This window comes from Bos mutus, chromosome 7 (assembly GCF_027580195.1).
Source record: "Bos mutus isolate GX-2022 chromosome 7, NWIPB_WYAK_1.1, whole genome shotgun sequence".
Classification (NCBI taxonomy): domain Eukaryota; kingdom Metazoa; phylum Chordata; class Mammalia; order Artiodactyla; family Bovidae; genus Bos; species Bos mutus.
Window position 1 is genome coordinate 26147526 of NC_091623.1, and position 22467 is coordinate 26169992.

General features: G+C 41.9%; 2 protein-coding genes across 2 annotated transcripts in view; both read left to right on the top strand.

Moving 5' to 3' along the window:
• Nucleotides 1–6702, top strand: part of ARSK (arylsulfatase family member K) — a 60065-nt gene extending 53363 nt beyond the window's left edge. Inside the window, exons 7-8 of the mRNA XM_005899304.3 lie at nt 2295–2519; nt 4780–6702. Coding sequence (XP_005899366.2) covers nt 2295–2519; nt 4780–5069 — 515 coding nt within the window. The 3' untranslated portion in view covers nt 5070–6702. The remainder of the gene's footprint in view (nt 1–2294; nt 2520–4779) is intronic.
• Nucleotides 6703–19370: 12668 nt separating this feature from the next.
• Nucleotides 19371–21574, top strand: GPR150 (G protein-coupled receptor 150). The gene has a single exon (XM_070373154.1). The coding sequence runs from the start codon at nt 19494–19496 to the stop codon at nt 20811–20813; it is 1320 nt and encodes a 439-aa protein (XP_070229255.1). The 5' UTR covers nt 19371–19493; the 3' UTR covers nt 20814–21574.
• The last annotated feature ends 893 nt before the right edge of the window (nt 21575–22467 follow it).

A 22467-nucleotide genomic window follows, 5' to 3' on the forward strand; every position in this document is an offset into this window, starting at 1 on the left:
GGGCTACTCTCTAGTTGCAGTGAGCACATGGGTTTCTCATTGCCTTGGCTTCTCTTGTTGCGGGGAACAGACTCTAGAATGCGGGCTTAGTAGTTGTGGCACAGGGGCTCAGTTGCCACGTGGCACATGGAATCTTCCCCTACCTGGGAAGCAATGCAGATCCCCTGGTTGGCAGACAGATTTTTAACCGTGGGACCTCCGGGGAAGTCCTGGGCTATCTTTTCTCTTGTGCATCTTGTGCATTTTCTCTCTTTAACATCTTTGCTCTTTCTACTTCTTTTGTTATTAACCAGTTATCTCAAATATTTCTCTTCCTTTCTTTACTTGTCATTCTTTCTCAAAAAAGTCCCTGATGATGGATGATTGGCAGAAGATTAGGACTTGTAATATGCCCCTTCCAAGGAAATGGAAGATACAGTTTTTTTAATTAAGTTATAGTGGCTCAGACGGTAAAGCGTCTATCTACAATGCGGGAGACCCGGGTTCAAGCCCTGGGTTGGGAAGATCCCCTGGGAGAAGGAAATGGCAGCCCACTACAGTATTCTTGCCTGGAAAATCCCATGGACTGCAGAGCTTGGTAGGCTACCGTCCATGGGGTCGCAAAGAGTCAGACACAACTGAGCGACTTCACTTTCATATGTAAAACAAGTCCCTTTAGAAGATTTATATTAGAGGCCTTTGTCTACTTCCTTATTCTTTTTTAATTAATCTGTTTCCTCACATACCTTTATGTGTGGGCTCAGTTGTGGCCAACTCTTTGCAACCCCATGGACTGTGGCCCACCAGGCTCCTCTGTCCATGGAATTTTCCACCCAAGAATACTGGATTGGCTTGCCATTTCCCTCTCCAGGAGATTTTCCCAACCCAGGGATCAAACCTGGGTCTCCTGCATTGACAGGTGAATTCCTTACCACTGAGCCATCTGGGAAGCTCGCTTAAATATGTACAGTCAAGCTAAAATAATTTTATTATTCAATTTTGTTTAATTTCTAGCATTGCAGATATATTACTTTCTATTTTTCATTGGAAATTATTTCTAAATTAATGTTTCTAAAAACATGGAACATTGAAACCAGAGAAACTGTGGGGGAGGCAACTGCAGATTCCTTTTGGAACCACCCCAAGTCCCCAGCCATAATTAACAGTATTTTTTTTTTTTTCTCATGGCTTGCAAGATCTTAGTTTTCCTTCCAGGGATTGAACCTGGGTACATGGCAGTGAAATCACAAGAGTCCTAACCACTGGACTGCCAGTGAATTCCCTATTTTTCTATAGGAAAAAGATAGCTTGAATTCCAAGCAAATGGAAAATCCCATGGATGGAGGAGCCTGCAAGGCTGCAGTCCGTGGTGTCACTGAGGGTTGGACACAACTGAGCGACTTCACTTTCACTTTTCACTTTCATGCATTGGAGAAGGAAATGGCAACCCACTCCAGTGTTCTTGCCTGGAGAATCCCAGGGACAGTGGAGCCTGGTGGGCTGTCGTCTATATTTGATACGGAAAAAATAGATTATTTTTCTCTAAATCAGTATGATCCAGGATTTCCCAACATATGTTCTGCAAAATATTAGTCCCTCAAGATGCTACTTAGGAATAAACAGAAATTCTGTCATCAGATAACTTTGGGATACATGGCACAATATATACCTTGAAGATTTATGATACATATCAGCAATAAATTTACATCTACAAAAAAATTATATATTTAATTTTAACCATTGTTGGCAAACATATGTAACTACTAGACTCCTTTCTCATATACATTTTGTTAATATTCTGTGGAACAAATCTGAGAGATACCTGTGATCTCTTAATCATTCAGAAATGAAGGACTTATGATATTAACTAATATTTATTGAGGGTTTCCTATGTGTCAGGCACTATTCTCAGAATTTTACGTAAGTTATCAGATTTAAACCTAAAATAGATCTGTGAAATACAGGCACTATTATTATTTCCCTTTTACAGATGAAGAAACTGAGGTTCAAATGGTTAACAACATGCCCAAAGTCACAAGGCTGGGAAGTAAGCATTTGAATCTAGGCAATTTACAAAATCTATATATAATCTCTAGTCTCTGTGACCTTTAATGATGTCATTTATCAACGTTCAACGAATGAAAGAATGACTTATTTTAAAATCCTGTATTATTTTGTGATTTCCCTGGCAGCCCAGTGGTTAAGACTCCATGACTCCAATGCAGGGGGCACAGGTTCCACCCCCTGGTCAGGGATCATCCCGCATGCTACGGGATGCAATTAAAAAAAAAAAAAGTCTTATTTTTGTCATGTAGATATTGCTGGAATTCCTCTGCCTCAGAACCTGAGCGGATACTCTCTGCTGCCATCATCGTCAGAAATGTTTAAGAATGAACAAAAATTTAAAAACCTACACCCACCATGGATTCTGAGTGAATTCCATGGATGCAATGTAAATGCTTCCACCTACATGCTTCGAACTAACCAATGGAAGTATATAGCCTACTCTGATGGTGCTTCAGTATTGCCTCAACTCTTCGGTAAGTTTGCTGATATTATTTTTTAGGTAGAGATTATTTTTAATGAGTTGACCTATACAGTATTTGCTCAAGGGAGCCAATAATCTTTGTTCAGATGGTTGGATGGCATCACCGACTTGATGGACATGAATTTGAGTAAGCTCCAGGAGTTGGTGATGGGCAGGGAAGTCTGGCGTGCTGCAGTCCATGGGGTCTCAAAGAGTCTGACTTGACTGAGCAACTGAACCAAATCTTTGTTAAAGTAAATAAATGCCTGCAGTTTCTCACACTGGGTCGATTTACAAAATGTTGCCCTGGAGAGAAGCCGCTTCTTTGAAAATCAGCATCTGAATTCCAAAGCAAGTGCCCTAAGGCTTTTGATCTGGGTCTCAAGACTGACACGGCTGTATTCTCTGATCAAGGTGTCTTCTGATATTCATGGTTATCTTCCCCAATCAGTAGTCAGCGCCCTCTCATTGTACCTCAGATTTAGTTGTTCTGGAAGATTAACTCCTATCTTATGGAGGCTGACATCCTACATTTATTATTTAACGTTCCCCTCAGCCCTGCAAGATGATGTGCTGTGTGCTCAGTCGCTTCAATTGTGTCTGACTCTTTGCAACCCATGCACCGTAGCCCGCCAGGCTCATCTGTCCAGGGGATTTTCCCGACAAGAATACTGCAGTGGGTTACCATGACCTCTTCTGGGGGATCTTCCCGACCCAGGAATTGAACCTGCATCTCCTGCATCGCAGATGGATTCTTTACCTGCTGAGCCATTGGGGAATCCCCTCCAAGATGATATTATCATCCTTATTTTATAGAGAAGACTAGGGTTCAGATACCTATGCAAAGTCTCATAGCTAAGAAGTGGAAAAGCTTGGGATTTCAACCCACGTCTGACTCCAAAATTTATGCTCCTTCTCCCCTACAAAAACGTGGTAGAATCACTATTCTGAATGTGTTTTCAAGCAGCATTATTAGATTTATGGTTTTACTTATTCTTTGACACCTTTTTGCACATAAAATGTGCTAAAGCTATTTTTAATATTCCTTTCTCCCTAAGTTTTTTCCCAGTTATAAATGCCAAAATTATTAATTCAAAATAATTCTTTATAGGCTGAATTGATCGACCCATCCTTAACTCTAAAAGGAGGAGATTCTTGGCTTCAAAAATGTACTTAGGTTTTCATTCTGTTGAGTAATGGACATCTCTTGTTCATTCATTGTTTATGTTCTGCAAAAAGCAGATGTGACTGAAAAGAATCAGTGGGGGAGCCTGCCTTTCCTATATTCTCTAGGGTTTATTCACTGGCTTCCCTTTCTCAGAGAGGTGCCATCTGAAATCACCCAGCAAAATCATGCGTGTCATCAGCAATCTTCTGGCTAATGCACTCAAATAAGCCTGCAGGGATTTTTCCCTCACTGTGCACTCATTGTTCATTTACTGTCTCAGGCAAATTGTCATAAGAGCTTCAATTTGCTATTTTTCCAACTAGGTTGGCATTCTAGTTATATCCTCTGTCTTCCTACATTGTAGGTCAAAGGAGTGTTTATGTTATCTGAAATGTTTATCATTATTTTCTCGATGGTAGTGATTGAGAGTTCTTATTTCCATGCCTATTTGCTCAAATAGTATCACTGAATGTAATTTTCAAAAATCCAAGCACGGGTTGCAAATGTATTTAAAAGCAAACAGAAAACCTAGGAGTAAGGGAAGTTGCAAGAAAATGACTTGGCTACATAAAGAATTCTACAGCTGGAACATTTGGGCCTGTTGAAATGTAACAATATAAGCATTAATATATATATTTTTTGCACGTCAAAGTAAGCAAAGTATCAAAAACAGAAAGCACTGAGGCTAAGCCAGCCTACTAGTTTGACTGTTTCTGCCATCTAAGAATAAAGGGGAAAATGTGATAGAAGGATAATGATAAGAAGGAAGAGACCTACATTTAGAAAGGTGTTTAACTCTTGGTATATTAAGTTTCCATTTATACCACCCTTCAGCTTACTACACTAAGAAGAACTGAAGATCAGTGCATGCTCAGTCACGTGATCTGTGCTTGATCAGCCACGTGGTCAGTGCCTGCAGAGTCACGTGATCAGGGCCTGCTGAGCTGCGTGATTCCTGCCGGCTCATCTGCAAAAAAAAAAAAAAAGAAGAACTGAAAAGAAAAATAAACTATACTGCATTATCCGTTACAGAGTAATGACATTTAAAATATGTTTTTTAAGCAGGTAACTGTTTTGACAGTTATTCAATTTTTTTTTCTTTCAGATCTTTCTTCAGATCCAGATGAATTAACAAATATTGCTGCAAAGTTTCCAGAAGTTACTTCTTCGTTGGATCAGAAGCTTCGTTCCATTATTAACTACCCTAAGGTTTCTGCTTCTGTCCACCAGTACAATAAAGAGCAGTTTATCAAGTGGAAACAAAGTATAGGGCAAAACTATTCAAATGTCATAGCAAACCTTAGGTGGCACCAGGACTGGCTGAAAAAACCAAAGAAGTATGAAAATGCCATCGATCAGTGGCTTAAATCCCACTCTGATGCAAAAACAATTTGAAAAAAAAAAAGAATGTTTTAGAGCTATATAGAAATATGTTATAAAATCATGATTCATTATGCATTTTAAATGTCAGTTTTAATAATTACTGATTTTAAATTAAAGAATGTACTCTTTTAAAATAAGATACCAATCATTATAAAATAATATATTTTCAAAATGATTACTTCTACTGCTGCTGCTAACTCGCTTCAGTCGTGTCCAACTCTGTGCGACCCCATAGATGGCAGCCCACCAGGCTCCCCCGTCCCTGGGATTCTCCAGGCAAGAACACTGGAGTGGGTTGCCATTTCCTTCTCCAAGGCATGAAAGTGAAAAGTGAAAGTGAAGTCGCTCAGTTGCGTCCGACTCTTAGCGACCCCATGGACTGCAGCCCACCAGGCTCCTCCATCCATGGAATTTTCCAGGCAAGAGTACTGGAGTGGGGTGCCAAGTGATTACTATCAAGACCTTATTCTTAGCAACTTCTAACAACTTAATGGGAGTATTAAAAGGATGGAAACAAATATTAGAACATAAAGTTGTGTTCCTCTGAATATTATGGAATATAGAATATTGTAACAATTATTAAAATTATTACTTATGAACCATAAAATAGTTACTTTTGAGTATCTGATGGTGTCTGATGAGTTATTTTTATCTGATTGGACATAGGTCATTTGAATGTATTTGATGGGAGAATTTGGAGTATTTTATGGGACACAGACCATGGATATGGCTGATTTTATTTTTTTAAATAGGCAAAATATATGCACAAGGTATAAATTTCAAAAAGGTACTAAAGGGTTAACAATGAGTGTGAAGCCTCTTTTCTTTTCCAATCCCTCAACCATCCAGTTCCCCTTTTTGGAGACAACTGCTGTAACAACCTTCCTATATATCCTTTGAGAGACAGCACTCCTCCACCCCCAACAAATGGCAGCATACCATGCAAAATGTTCCACAGCTTGCTCTCTTTTTCTTCACTTTAACAAAGACACCTAGAAGTGAAATCGCTGGGGCAAGACTGTATCTAGCAAAATCACTCTAGACACTACTATATTATCCCTACAAACATTATATCAATTTATACTCCTACTAGAAACATGTGTCCTCACATTTATTGCCAATTGGGCAGATAGAAGATATCTTATTGTTATTTTCCTCACTATGTGTAAAGTAGATCATATTTTCATATGTTTAATAGCCATTGGAATTTTCTTTACTATGACCTTTTCTATTTCTATACTTTGCCTAGTTTCTGTTGGGTATTTGTCTTTTTTATTACATACTTTAGATATTAGCCCTCTGTCTGTTAGAGAAGCTGCAAATATCTTTTTCCTTTTCATAATTTGTATTTTGACTAGTGCCCTAGTGTTTGTTGACATGTAGAAATTGGTATTTTCATGCAGTCCGATTTATGAATCCTTGCTTTTATGGCTTTGGGATTTTGTGTCATATTTAGACTGGCTTTTCCTACCTATCTTCATTTAGAGTTTTATTTTTCACTCTTAGGTTTTTAACCCATAGGAATGTATTACATATTAGAGATCTAACTTTAGCTTGTGTTTTTTAAGATGACCACCCAATTGACCTCTTACTGAGAAAAGTAATATTTATTCCATCAGTTAGAAAATGCCACTTTGCTATATAACAACTTTTATTGAATAAATGATCTTTTCGTCTATTGATCTGAAATGACATTTTTATTATATACAAGTCACACTGACATTTGGGTCCTTTCAAAACATTTCTTACTTTGCAGTGGACCGTTCTATTTTGTTTATAAGTGGGGTAGGCAATATCTGGTAGGACGGTTTCCTGTGAATCAGTTTTCTTTTTCAGAATTGTCCGGGCTATTCTTACTTATTTATTTTTCTCATATAAATCTAGAATCAACCTGTCTAGTTCCAAAAATGAAAAATCTTGGTAGTCTTTTTATGATATCATATTAAGTGTATAGCCTAAATTAGAACTGAATTTTTTATGATATTCAGTTATTCTAAAGAATATAGTATACTTTCCCCTTTAAGATTTCTTTATATCACTCAATAGTATTCTAAGTTTTCTTCATGTAATCAGTTTCTTCATAGACATTTTTAGAAAGTAAGGACCTTTAAAAAATGCCACCTAGGCCTCATCCCTGTGCTTCCCAGGTAGCACTAGCAGTAGAGAACCTGCCTGCCAACGCAGGAGACATAAGAGACATGGGTTCAATCCCTGGGTTGGGAAGTTCCCCTGGAGAAGGACGTGGCAACCCACTCCAGTATTCTTGCATGGAGAATCCCATGGACAGAGGAACTTGGCTGGCTATAGTCCATGGGGCCGCAAAGAGTCAGACATGACTGAAACGGCTTCACTCAGACCCCATCCCACAGCAGTGGGATTAGAATTCCAGGATGGCACCTGGGTGGTTTTGTTCTTGCTGCTGTTTTGTCTGTTAAGCCACCCAGCAGATGACCCTAATGTGTAGCCAGAGGTGACTTTATTCCTAGCTATTTTATCATTTGATGGTATTTTATCATCTGTGATATTTTAAATAGATGCTTCTAACCAGTTAGTTATATATGCAAACTCTATGTCTATATATTTACTTTATGCCAACAATACAATATATTTTTGTACCAGTAGTTTTCCAGTTGGTATCTTATATTCTTCAGGTAAAAAGTCTATCTGCAAATAACAATTTTACCTAATTTCTTTTTATTTTTAACCTAACTTTCCTTTTCAAACTGTCTTAGAAGTTTTCTTCATGAGCCAGTTCATCTCCTTTGTTTATTGTTCTTCAGTGAATTTATATGAGCTTATCTTTGCATTTATGTATGAATTTCTCAGAAATAAATTTCACTTCAGATGTATTCTGAAGTAAAACTATTAAGAGAAAGATTTCAGTACTAGATTATTGAGGTTAAAATTAAAATATACAAATCTACCTCCTATCTCCTAATGGAACCTAAGGGATATAAAAATATCTAACGTGTAGTATATATGTTATTATAGGGAAAAATAAAGCAATAATAGTAGAAATGTGATTCTGAAAACATGGGCATATAAAGATAAATATAATCCACCTCATTCTATTCAAACCCTTTAAGATGCATTCACTGTTAGAATTTACCAAGCATCTACAATGTTATAATCATATTCAACACAGCTTCTCTGGTGGCTCAGTTGGTAAAGAATCTGCTTTCAATGCAGGAAACTGCCTGCAATGTAGGAGACCCAAGTTTGACCCCTGGGTTGGGAAGATCCCAGAGAAGAAAATGGCAACCACTCCAGTATTCTTGCCTGAGAAATCCCACGCAGAGAGGGACCTGATGAACTACATGGGGTCACAAGGGTCAGACACGACTTAGCGACTAAACCACCACCACCAACATAGGATCATAATTAGGTAAAATTATGTTTTAGGACTGTATCTAATCCAAAATGGTATCTTACCAACCAAGAAAGCAAAAAAAGAAAAAGAAAAACTTGCAAAACCAAGACAAATCATCTAGTGCCAGAGTCTGAGAGGACCTGACACTCATCAATAGCTGGATTGAGGACAATCTTCGGGCTTCATCTTTTACTGCTACCACCCTCTTCCGGTTCACCACCATCTGTTGTTTTGGAGTTTTGCAATAGCCTCCTAGGAGGTCACCCTGAGCCTGCCCTTGGCTTTCCTCAGTCTCTTCTCAACATAGCAGTCAGAGTGATTCTGTTAAGATAGAGCAGATCACACTGATGGATACTCAAACCTTCCACTGGTTTCTCACTTTGTAAAGACCTGTTTACTGGGAAAAAAAAAAAGCACAGCCTAGAAGTTGAGAATTATATTTTATTGGCAGACTTGTGGAGGACCTAAGCCCAGCAAGCAGCCTCTCAGATAGCTCTGAAGGAGAGACTGCCCCAAAGAGATAAGGGAAGAGCCAGGTTATATAGGAGTTTTTGCAACAAAAAAGCAGGCAGTAGGAACATGTTAATTAGAGAAAAACAACATTCTAAGTTAATAAATTTAGCACTTGTCTATGTACTGTTGTTGTTGTTCAGTTGCTCAGTCATGTCCAACTCTGCAACCCCACTGATTACAGCACACCAGGCTTCCCTGTCTGTCACTATCTCCCAGAGGTTGCTCAAACTCATGTCCATTGAATCGGTGATGCCATCCAACCATATCATCCTCTGTCACCCCCTTCTCCTCCTGCCCTCAGTCTTTCCCAGCATCAAGGACTTTTCAAATGAGTCAGTTATTCATATCAAGTGGCCAAAGTATGGGAGCTTCAGTTTCAGCATCAGTCCTTCCAACGAATATTCAGAGTGGATGTCCTTTAGGATGGACTGGTTTGATCTCCTTGCAGTCCCAGGGACTCTCAAGAGTCTTCTCCAGCATCACAATTCGAAAGCATCACTTCTTTGGCACTCAGCCTTCTTTATGGTCCAACTCTCACAACTGTACATGACTACTGGAAAAACCATAGCTTTGACTATTTGGACCTTTGTCTACTTTTTAATATGCTATCTAGGTTTGTCATAACTTTTCTTCTAAGGAGCAAGCATCTTTTAATTTCATGGGTGCAGTCACTATCCCCAATGATTTTGGAGCCCAAGAAAATAAAGTCTGTCACTGTTTCTTTTTCCTCATCCATTGGCCTTGAAGTGATGGAACCAGATACCATGATCTTCATTTTTTGAATGCTGAGTTTTAAACCAGCTTTTTCACTCTCCTCTTTCACATTCATCAAGAGGCTCTTTTAATTTCTCTTTGTTTTCTGCCACTAGAGTGGTATCATCTGCATATCTGAGGTTGTTAATATTTCTCCTGGCAACCTTGATTGTAGCTTGTGCATCAACCAGCCCAGCATTTCACATGGTATACTCTGCATATACGTAAATAAGGAGGGTGACAATATACAGCCTTGACACACTCCTTTCCCAATTTTGAACCAGTTTGTTGTTTCATGTTTGATTCTAACCATTGCTTCTTGACCTGCATACAGGTTTCTCAGGAGACAGGTGAGGTGGCCTATGTATGGGGAGATGCAAGAACCTGGGCTTAATGACATCATTCCTTTGATACGTACTTGAACTATCTAGGGCCCGTATCCTATTTTTCTAGATCCTGAATACCTTCAGGATGCACAGGGAGTGGGGGCAACTATGGTGGCTGATGGCTTGATGGTCATAACATCCTTTGTTTATTGATACATCAGGTGACATTCTGGGTCACAAGCTCAAGTCATTACAGTGGCCTCAGTTCAGTTCAGTCGCTCAGTCACATCCGACTCTTTGCAACCCCATGGACTGCAGCACGCCAGGCCTCCCTGTCCATCACCAACTCCCGGAGTTTACTCAAACTCTTGTCCATTGAGTCAGTGATGCCATCCAACCATCTCATCCTCTGTTGTCCCCTTCTCCTCCCACCCTCAATCTTTCCCAGCATCAGGGTCTTTTCAAATGAGTCAGCTCTTCGCATCAGGTGGCCAAAGTATTGGAGTTTCAGCTTCAGCATCAGTCCTTCCAGTGAATATTCAGGACTGATCTCCTTTAGGATGGACTGGTTGGCTACAGAGCCCTAAGTGATCTGGCCTCTCGCTGTACCTGTGCTCCCGCACTCCACTTTGCTCACTCTGCTCCAGCCCCACTGGCCTCCCTGTCCTTTCCCAGGCATGTCAGACAAGCATGATCTCAAGCCCTTTGTGCCTGTCAACTCTCTTGGCCTAGAATGCAGTTCTTCTCTCAGATGTCAAAAGGGCTCACTTTGTTATCTCCTCCAGGTCATTGCTAAAATGTTAACCTCATCACGAGGGCTTACCTGCTTTATTGTTCTGCAATATAAACCATTACCCTCCAGCTTAGTGTATGTTTTGCAGACCATTTGTTGACTCTGTCTCCCACCCCTCCTACCCCACTAGAATGGAGGCTCTGCACAGGAATGGCCTTTGGTCCTTTTTTGTTTCCTAAAGTACCCCAAGGACCTTACATGTAGTAGAAATTCAGTAAATATTTGTTCAATTGATATGCTAGGAATTTGAGTTTTTCAGATATTACACTGTATTAGAAAACCAACCCATTTGTCCATGGCCGGGCAAGGGGTGAAAAGGAGTAGACGGCTCAAAAAAGCTGAGCCTTCTAGAAAGAGTAAATTCTGGCAAAAGCCTGCAGAGGAGAGTTTGACGAAGGAACTCTACCCCTCTTTATTTTTCCTTTTTCTATGAAAAAGGCAGATACTAAGTATTTTACGCTTTGTGAGCCATATGGATCTCTTTCACAACTGCTCAATCCTGCCGTAGCAGCATGAAAGCAGACAATACGTGAACAAATGAGCCTGGCTATATTCCAGTGAAGCCTTGTTTACAAAAACACAGGATCTGACCTGTGGGCTACAGATTGCTAACTGCTAGTCTAGAACAAGGATTCACAGCTTGCTGCAATTTGCATGTTTAAAAACTATTAATGCCTGGCTCCCACCTCCAATTGTTGAGATTTTTTAAAGCTCTCCAGGTGATTCTAATGTGCAGCAAAATGCAAGAACCATGGGTCTGGAACCTTGTTATCCGAACTATGGTCTTGGACCAGAAGCATCCACATCAATTGGAAGCTTTATATGTTTTTATTTCTCTTTGTAAAAAGGAAAAAAAAAAAAAAAAGTAGATCTGTATTCTTTCTACTGTTTGTGGTTTTCCATTTCATAAAACCCAGGGGATCTTACTAAAAACTACTATAATTGATGAGATCTGTTAAATAGCTGAGGTGAGATTTGTTAAACAAATACAAAAATCAATACCTATCTGTAAGAATGTCATCTGTAAGAACAATCACTAGATAAAAATGGAAATTAGGAAAAATATTCCACTCACAATATGACATTCTACAAAACAGTTTAAAGTTTAACAGGAGGCATGAACCTAGATGAAAAAAGTTATAAAGTTCTATTAAGTTTACAAACAAGATATAGATACGGAATGACAGCATGTTCTGGGATGCTGCTGCTGCTGCTGCTAAGTCGCTTCAGGATAGTAGGATCTAATACTAAAATGCTCTTTTCCAGAATTAATGCATACATTTCACACAATACAGCTTTTAATCCCAATAAGGTTTTTCTTTCATTGGACTAAATGATCTTAAGGTTTTCAAGGAACATTGAATGTCTGAAGTATCTAATAAATTATTGAGAGAGAATATTGAGATCGGACAATCCTTGCTGCTGCTGCTGCTGCTAAGTCGCTTCAGTCGTGTCCAACTCTGTGCGATCCCATAGATGGCAGCCCACCAGGCTCCCCCGTCCCTGGGATTCTCCAGGCAAGAACACTGGAGTGGGTTGCCATTTCCTTCTCCAAGGCATGAAAGCGAAAAGTGAAAGTGAAGTCGCTCAGTCGTGTCCGATTCTTAGCGACCCCATGGACTGCAGCCCACCAGGCTCCTCTGTCCATGGGATTTTCCAGGCAAGAGTACTGGAGTGGGGTGCCATTGCCTTCTCCACGGACAATCCTTACTGGCTATTAAAGCATACTGTAAATCACTGAATCAAACTAGAATTTGGTGATGAGGGGCCATGAGCAAAAAAGAGAGATAATTACAAAGTAGGTGAAAGAAGCTCAATGTGGAAAACAGATTGATCCCTTCTACACTGGTTAGATTGTCTGCGTTTGTGTGTGTGATGCTTACAATTATATGCATTAAACTCTCAGTAAAGAGACTCTCAAGATTCTTCTCCAACACCACAGTTCAAAAGCATCAATTCTTTGGTGCTCAGCTTTCTTTATGGTCCAACTCTCACATCCATACATGACTACAGGAAAAACCATAGCTTTGACTAGATGGACCTTTGTTGGCAAAGTAATGTCCCTGCTTTTTACTATGCTGTCTAGGTGTCACTACTTCTGAGAGAAGGGTAAGAAACATGGAGAGAGAAACCCCCCATCCCGCCCCGCATGGCCATGGTGTGCTGAAAGGTAGGGGTGAAGCAGGAACACTGAGAAAAAACTTCGAGCGTTCCAGACCTCTCACTAAAGCAGAACAGCCCCAGGATGGAGGGGTCTGAGGTCTGTAGTAGAATAACGATAACTTCAGCAACATCAAAACCCAAACTTAGCTCAGCTACTGCCTACATTTAGTCAACCCCCACCCTAAGCCTGACGGCTGAAGAGGCATGCCCATTGGAGTAAATACTATTTACCTCCGTAACTTATGTCTGGCATGTGTTCAAACTGACATGGCAAAGAAGCAACAAAAAACCCATTCTGAAGACATAGTCAGAACCAGACTTAGAGATGGCCCAGAAATTGGATCTATGAGAAAAGTCACTTGAAAATACTATGATTAATCTATTGAAGGATCTGGAGCAAAATGTGGGTAACATGCATGAACAGATAGGGAATTTCAGCAGCGAAGTGGAAACTATTTTTTTTTTTTTTAAGGAATAAAATTGATTTACCAGGAATGAAAAACATGCTATCATGGATGAAGAAGTCCTTCAAATAACTTAGCAACCACCCAAACACAAAACAAAAAATTAGTAAACTTGAAAAAAAGAATTAGTAAACTTAAATACAGGCCAAAAGAAATTGTTCAGAATAAATTTCTGAATTTCATAGGGTAACAAACTCCTCTGAGGAGACATGGGATAGGAAAAAAAGAAAAGAATGGAAAAAAAAAGAAAGAAAAAATGAGGGAAAATAGAGCAGAGCATCCAAGAACTGTGGGACAATATGAAAAGATATGAGTGCAACTGAAATAACAGAAGGTGAGTAGAGGGAAAATGTCACAAGAAATAGAAAAGATAATTTCTGAGGATTTTCTGAAACTAATAAAAGATAACAAATCAACCTAAATGTTTACAGAAGCCCAAAAAGAATATAGACAAAAATACACATAAGCACATCCTACTCAAACTGCTGAAAAACAGACAAGGAGAAAAATCTTGGAGGCAACCAGAGGGGGAGAAAAAAACATTCTGTACGAGGGAACAAAGATAAGAAAGCAGATTTCTCACCAAAACCTGAAAACTGTAGACAATGGTGCAGCTTCTTCAAAGACAAACTGTCATCCTAGAATTTTGTATATGTAGTAAAAATTTTTCAAAAATGAAGAAAAAGCTGAGAGAATTTGTTGCCAGCAGATCTGAACTATTTAGAAACATTAAAGGACCTTGTTTAAGCAGAAGGAATATGGCATCATTTGGAAATCTGTATCTACACAAGCAAGAAATAGAAACACTCATATATTACTGGTGGGAATATAAAGTGGTATGCTCTGGAAAATGGTTTGGAATTTCCTCAAAAAGTTAAACACAGAATTACCATATTACCCAGCAATTCCACCCCTAGGTGTTTATCCTGGAAAATGGAAGCGAGATGTTCACAGAAAAAGCTGTACACAAATATTCACACTAGCATTGTGCACAATATTCAACAAGTGGAAACAATCCAACAGCTGCTAAGAGATAAATGGTTTTGTGTAGTTCAAAATGTATCATCTGTACAATGGGATAGTACTTAGTCATCAAGAGGAATGAAGTACTGTTACATTCTACAATATGGATGAACCTTAAAAACATGTTGGTAAGTGAAAAAAGCCAAAGACCACATACTATTATTACTAAATTTATATGAAATGTCCAGAATAAACAACTCCATAGAGACAGAAAGTAGATTAGTGATTGCCAGGAGATCTGGGATGAAGGCAATGTGTGAAGGGTTTCTTTTGGGAATGGTGAAAATGTTCTAGAATTAGATAGTACTTCGGACTGCAAGGAGCTCCAACCAGTCCATTCTAAAGGAGATCAGTCCTGGGTGTTCTTTGGAAGGAATGATGTTAAAGCTGAAACTCCAGTACTTTGGCCACCTCATGAGAAGAGTTGACTCATTGGAAAAGACTCTGATGCTGGGGAGGGATTGGGGGCAGTAGGAGAAGGGGATGACAGAGGATGAGATGGCTGGATGGCATCACTGACTCGATGGACGTGAGTCTGAGTGAACTCCAGGAGTTGGTGATGGACAGGGAGGCCTGGCGTGCTGCGATTCATGGGGTCGCAAAGAGTTGGACACGACTGAGCGACTGAACTGAACTGATAGTTGCACAAACTTCTGACTATGTAATACTAAAAAGCACCAAACTGTACACTTTTAAAAGCTGAATTTTACGGTTTGTGAATTGTATCTGAAGTTTAAAATGATGAACTAACTGTGAAACATTTTTTCATCCAGGAGAATGACAAAAATTTAAAACAATAACTAGGCTTATTTTTGCAAAGACTATGGGGAAGAAGTTTAGGCATTAAAAGACTATCCATTGCTTGTGCCCTCTGTCAAGGGCATTTCAGCACCATGTATTAAAATGCTTCAAAAATGCACATGCTTTGCCTTAGCAATTCCAATCCTAGGATTTTACCTTAAGGCAATAATTGAATATGTGTGCAAGGATGTACGTGAAGAGATGTTCTTCACAGAATTATTTATAAAGTGAAAACTGGAAAACCTTTGTCCCAAAATAAGGGTTTATTTAAATAATTGCAATTCACTTCATGTTAAACAGATAGTTATATCACATTTTTAATGACGGCCATGGAAAACTGTCCAAATACAATGTTAACTGGAAAAAGAAGCATGATATAAAATACTGTATATAGTATGACATATTTCTGTAAATAAACAGACCTGGTCACTATAGTCTGAAGGATTTATATCTAAGTATTATATGTGGATGATATTTAGTGATTGTTATTGTCTAATTTTTATGCAATATGTGCTATTTATATAATAAAAATATTTTATTTTAAAAAGATTATGTCAAGTTTAACATCACCACTATTAAGACAAACTAAAACCGCGTGCCCCACAAACAATGCACTGATGACACAGTACTACACATGTCTTATTTCAGCCCCAGAAGTCTAATCAAGATTTAATTTTATGGAAACAAATACAACTTTACAGACATTCTGCAAAACATCTGTCATGGGCCCTTCAGACCCCTGTGTGTCATAAAATGAAAAAGAAAGTCTGGGAAAAACTGTTCTGGATAAACGACCACTAGAGCAATATTACAATCAAATATAATTCATGATTTTTGGCTGTGTCAAGCACAGAGAATGAAAATAAACTCATTGCAAACCACATCTTTGTGAAATTCATCAGCGACAAAGAGAAGAATCAAGAAGCTTCTAGAATGGAAAAACATCCAAACCAAGAGTCAGAATGACTTTAGGCTTTTACACACAAACACTTAGAAGAGAGAAGGCAATTGAGAAATGCCATCAAAATTTAGAAAGAAAATATTTCCAGTATAAAATTGCAAACACATCCAAGTCATCAGCGAAGCATGAAGGTTAAAGGCAGAAATTTTCAGACATGCGAGGTCCCAAAAAGTTACCCTTTTTCAGGAAGCCACTGAGGGATGCTTTCTACCCAAGAAAAGAAATAAACCAATAAAGAAGAAAACACATGAAGTTAGAAAGCAGGAGAAGTAACCAAAGCTAAGTGAGTCTCTAGGGTGATGGTGAAGGAGGTGCCCAGACGCATCTGGACCAGAAGGCAACCTGTCCAGATTGAATCCATGTGACTCAAGTAACAGGTACATTGAGGGCTCTCTCTGCTCTCTCCTCAGCCTCTGTCCAGTCTTTTAACTTTATGACATATTGGATGCTGTGTTCTACCAAAGGGGAAGAAATCAAGGAAAAAGAAAGGAGATCCAAGAAACAGGAACTCCAACTGAAGAGAAAGGCAGAGAGTTTCTCTGATGACAATGAAGGGACATTTCTGGGATTATCATTAGGCGGCAGGCCTAGAGAGAAACCAGCCCATGCTGGGAGGAATGGAGGTCTTTGGTAAGAAGGTTTCCAAGAAAAAACGGGGAGGTGCTATATCATGTTATGAAACTCACCTTGTGGAAATTATACACAAGGGACTAGCTTCTGAGGGAATCCTTAAGGTACAGGAAGACCTACCTATTGTAATAAAGAAATTTAAGAAAAAGTAATTATTAATGTAAAGGGAAAATGATGATACTCATAGTACATTACAACATTCATTATTTTCATTTCAAAATAATGTGAAAACTGAATATAGATCTAACCTAAAATTACAATACTACTGTATTAACAGTATGGAAAAAGAGAAACCATGGGGAAAGGGTGTGAGAGCTAAATCTGTGTCCTTACCTAATGAGAAACCAACAGATAATGTCTAAAATCAATGAAGCAATAAATAGTACTGTACATTTACTATTTAGAATCATGAAATTAAGTAAATGCCAGAACAGAAATAGAACTAAATTGGCTCCTCTCTAGAAGAAGGGAAGGAGACGTGAGGATGTGTGGATGGGAAACTTCACATTGTTACCAGCCATCTAGTTCTAGCTGATTTTCCAATTATGTGCAGGTATTACTTTGAGAAGAATCTATGTTTTTAATTTTTCTTTAAAAGCTTTTGGCCATGCCACATGGCTTGCAGGATCTTAGTTCCCTGACCAGGGATTGAACCCAGGCCCTCAGCAGTGAAAGCGTAAAGTCCTAACCACTGGACCACCAGGGAATTCCCTGAAGAATTTCCTGAAGAACTGGGTTTTTTTATATCAATATTTTATCAGGTCTTAGCAAAGTTCTGTAAAATGTAATTTTTCTGGTAGAATCTTCTTTTGCTGTATGAAAGCATTTCAACAAATTTGAGACAAACTATAGAATTATCTTGAGAAATATTAAGGTGATATTGGCTAGAAGAATCACTGAGTTATGAGTATTGCTCAGAGACAGCTCCCTGGAAGAAGTGGTTCATAAGCTAATATGATGTATGTGATACAGACAGAGGTCATGGGCAAACTCCTCTGAGGGGAGAATGTGAAATTAAACCAGGAGTTTCGTTTCCCAAGCCTATCACCCTACCTCCTAAATGTTCCAACAATAATGGCTATTCCTATACCTCCCCAGAGCTTCCCTGAGCTCTTCTGGATCATACTGGCATAGGAATAACAGGCAATTTTCCCCTTAGGTTGACAGATTTATAATCAAGGTAGAAACATTGCTCAAATTTTTCTGAAATGCATCACATGTCCATTAATTCATCAACTCAAAAAAAAATTACTGACACCTACCATATGTCAGGTCCAGTGATAGGCACTGGGGATATAATAAAAATGGCAAAGTTCTCTGGTCAAAGGACAACGGCTTGGGAAATGAGATTCCCATTGCAACTGGCAGAGACATCCGCAGCACCCACCAAATCCACCTATCCTGCACATCTCAGCCTGGAAACATGAACCCCAACAGACACCCAGACCAGGAAGCACAGGAAGTCTACTGTCACCCTAATTAGTGTGGAGGGTGCATAAAAGACAAATTGATGCTTCCAACAGGAAAACTAAAATTTGTGAGGAGGTAGGGCTGAAATAAAAAGAGATAGCATTTAATCTAAACCATTTCCTGTGAGTTGGATGTCTTTTTAAAAAATTGGCCGCCTTATCATTTTCTTAGTCACCTTTTCTCTAGTCTTATTGGAGGCGTACTCATTCCTAGCAACCTCCCATCTGCTGAAAAACAGAATCAAGAGAATGAAGAGCCATGATGAGATATCCAGCACTGAGTGAAAATATTAGGAGAAAAGCAATAAATGTACTACTCTATTTGCATAAAACCTATTAATGCCCTGTTCAGACTAATGACATGAATTTTACATCAAGGAGAACAGCTGTGATCTGCTGTTTCTAGTAATGGGGAGTATTTGAAACAATCTGCAAACCACTGCTACTCCTAATTGCCAGCCAATACCCTTGTCTTGAGCTCTCTCCAAATAAAACACTCTGGCTGTTGGCCAGAGGAAGATTTATCTGTTGGACTCCTCAGCTCAAAACGCTGTTCGGTTTCTTGTGTTCCTGTTTTTCCCACGCTAGTGCAGATCCCATTGCATTTCAAATCTTTCTCTTTTTATTTTAATCAAAACCAGTGCCTTTTCTACTTTTTTTCCTGCTGCCAATCTAATACCATTTTGTGGGGTATAGCCTCAATTAGGACCTTCCTCCCCAGGGTGCTGGTCCAGGTCAACGATGGCCGGGCAAAGCGACCTTCTGTCTGGCTGTTCGTTGTTCGGTCTCTAAGTCGTGTCTGGCTGAGTTCTATGTAAACAGCCAACAGGAGAGGTTCCTAGAGCCCAGGGTTTTGCGACTCCCGCGAGGGCAGCGCGGGGCTGCGGCAGAGACTGGAAGGAGATCTACCCGGATTGGGAGGGGAGACGCGCAGAGGAAGGTGGAGAAGAGGGATCATGTGTGTTCCTCCAGTGTACAACCCCCATTTGAGTGACAAATGACGAGGACAACCTATAAAAACAACTAAGCGCAAAGCTGCCCGCATCCATCTCCCTCTTCGCGCGTGTGCGTTTTCAACTAACTTTGGGAACTCCGCGCAGCCTCTCCTCCACCTCGGTTTCCCGCGCCCTGCCTGCCCTTTTTGGTACCTCCTCTTCCTCCAGGCAAAGGATGGAGGCTCCCTTCAGCCCCTCAACTCCGTCGCCGGCGCCCAACCTCTCCGTACCCATCTCGCTGGGCTGGGGTCTCAACCTGACTTCCGGACAGGGAGCCCCCGGACAAGAAGCCCCCATCCCAGGACCCCCACCTCCATCACCTCCGCCGCCGTCCGGGCTGCCCAGCCGCCGCGTCCGCCTGGTCTTCCTGGGGGTTATCCTGGTGGTGACTGTGGCCGGCAACGCCACGGTGCTGTGTCGCCTGTGCGGCGGCGGCGGGCCCTGGGCGGGTCCCAAGCGTCGCAAGATGGACTTCCTGCTGGTGCAGCTGGCCCTGGCCGACCTGTACGCGGGCGGGGGCACCGCGCTGTCGCAGCTGGCTTGGGAACTCCTGGGCGAGCCGCGCCGGGCCGCGGGAGACCTGGCGTGCCGCTGCGTGCACCTCCTGCGGGCGTCCGGCCGCGCCGCCTCGGCCCACCTAGTGGCGCTCATAGCCCTCGAGCGCCAGCGCGCCGTGCGCCGTCCGCAGGGCCCGCCGCTGCCCGCGCGCGCCCTTGCCGCCCTGGGCTGGCTGCTGGCGCTGCTGCTGGCGCTGCCCGCCGCCTTCGTGGTGCGCGGGGGCGCCCCCTCGCCGCCGCCGCCCGCCCGCGCCTGGCCCGGGGAGCGCCGCTGCCACGACATCTTCACGCTACTGCCGCGCTGGCACCTGATGCTCTACGCGCTCTACGAGGCCTTGGCGGGCTTCGCGGCGCCAGCCGCGGTCATGAGCGTCGCGGGTGGCCGCCTGCTCCGCACCTGGTGGCCGCGCCAGCCCCGAGCCCCATCCGCGGCGGCGGCGGCGGCACCCAGGTCGGCCAGTCCGGTCCAGGCCTCCGCGCCCAACGTGCTGCCGCGCGCCAAGGTGCAGAGCCTCAAGATGAGCCTGGTGCTGGCGCTGCTGTTCGTGGGGTGCCAGCTGCCCTACTTCGCGGCCCGGCTGGCGGCCACGTGGTCGTCTGGACCGGTGGGGGACTGGGAGACCGACGACCTGGCGGTGGCGCTGCGCCTCATGGGGGTGGCCAACAGCGCCCTCGATCCCTTCGTCTACTTGTTCTTCCAGGCGGGCGGCTGTCGGCTCCGGCGGCGCCTGCGGAGGCGCCTGGGCGCGCTGTGCTGCCCGCCGGAGGGAGTCGCGGAGGACGAGGAGGGGACCCGGGGCCACCAGGCGCTCCACCGCCACCGCTGGCCCCACCCGCATTACCACCACGCCCGGCGGGAGCAGCCCGAACAGGGTTACCTGCGCCCACCGCCGCCGCGCCCCCGGCCGCCGCCCTGCTCCTGCGAAAGCGTCTTCTAGGCTGTTCGATGGCCTGGGACGGGTCATCTGTCGCTGCGCCGCCGCCTCCGCGCAACAGGAGGCCGGCCCGGGTCTTTCTAGCTCACAGCCAGCAGGAGGGTCTCTGAGAGCCTCACCCTGAAGCTGCCCCTGCCCTCCACTCCCCTATTGTAATTTCTTTATGTATTGTTTACATTTTACACTTTTCCAGGTTTTCTCCTTTCCTTGTCACATGTCCCCCATTTGGAGACGAGAGAGTGACCCGTTGGGAATTTGAAAAATTGAAGTTAAGAGTTATTTTTGCAGTTCTTTTTTGCTCCCATAGTCTTCTGGCTAAGATCACTGGTTTTAGCTCAAGTGCCGAGCTCTCATTCTTTTATGTGCCACCCCCTGTTTTCACTTATTTGGGATAGTGTTTAACTGTACCGTCGGGACCAGAGAAGGCGCCTCTAGTTCCGGGAGGAATAGCCTCACATTGTTCTCCCTGGGGAGCCTGGAAACTGTACCGGTGATTCTATCAGAAATGTAATCTTGCTGTCACTTCAGAGCCACAGAGTATTTGTGAAATAAAAACATTTCCCACCAAGCAATTAGGACTTAAAAAAAAAAAAAAAAACCATGGTACTGTGTTTTCTCAGGAGAAAAAAAAAAATCAGCGTGGTCTTTGTTTTTAGTCTAGCTTCCACTAAGGAGAAGCTGGGATTGTAGGAGGGAGACATAAAAGCTTCCCTTGGAATCTTTCAAAGACGCCCAGTTTCTGTAGGAAATGGTTCCTGTGTCCAGACCAGCCTCTACAGCTGCGATGCTGTGAACAGGTGGAGACTCTCAGCACAAAAACCCTAGCAGACTAGAGAAGGGAAGTACCTGGGTGCTGCATAGGGGAGAGGCTCAGTCCCAGGTGGAGCTTTAGGGAGACTGGCAGCTAGAAAGAAAGCTGCAACCTCCCAATGCTGCACGGATATATAAAACTCTCTCTCTCTCTTTTTTTTTTTTAACAAAGGCAGTGTCTACTAATGTGGACTGCTGAGGACAAAGTCAAGGAGCAGATTTAGTCAGTGACCTCCTTCTCCTCCTAACTGTCCTTGGTTCTAGAGAGAAGTAGCAGCGCTGATGAACAAATATCCATGTGTTTACCAGTGTCTTTCATCTGAGAATCTGCAAGCTTTCCATTACAGTGTTTCGGGTTCCTGCACAAAGGCAGGACTAAGATTCAGAAAGAGGAAATGACTGGTAAAGTTCACTGGCGGAGCTAATGCTCTTTGAGGTCCTTCTTTGTTTTGATCATTGATGAATCTCACACTCTTAGACAATGTTTGATATATAGTACGCACCCAAAACACATTTGTTGATTAATCATCATATGAGTCAGGCATAGATAGACTGGAATAAAAGATTTACAAAAAGATATGTTCATTAAACTTGGCTTACCTCCCTCCAAAATCATGTCCAAAAATGTTACAGAGTTACAGATTTTCCTTCCCCTCTTTAATCCTTCTTATCCTGCTGAGGCATGCAATATACCAAGAATAAGACACCTAAAGAGAAAAGAACACAATTGTCTTCATGAACCTAAATCTAGGTTATAGCATTACTTTTATTCATTAATAAACACTTACTACTTATTTGTGCCAAGCAACCTGCTAGGCATTGGAGACGCTAAGGTGAATAAGACACA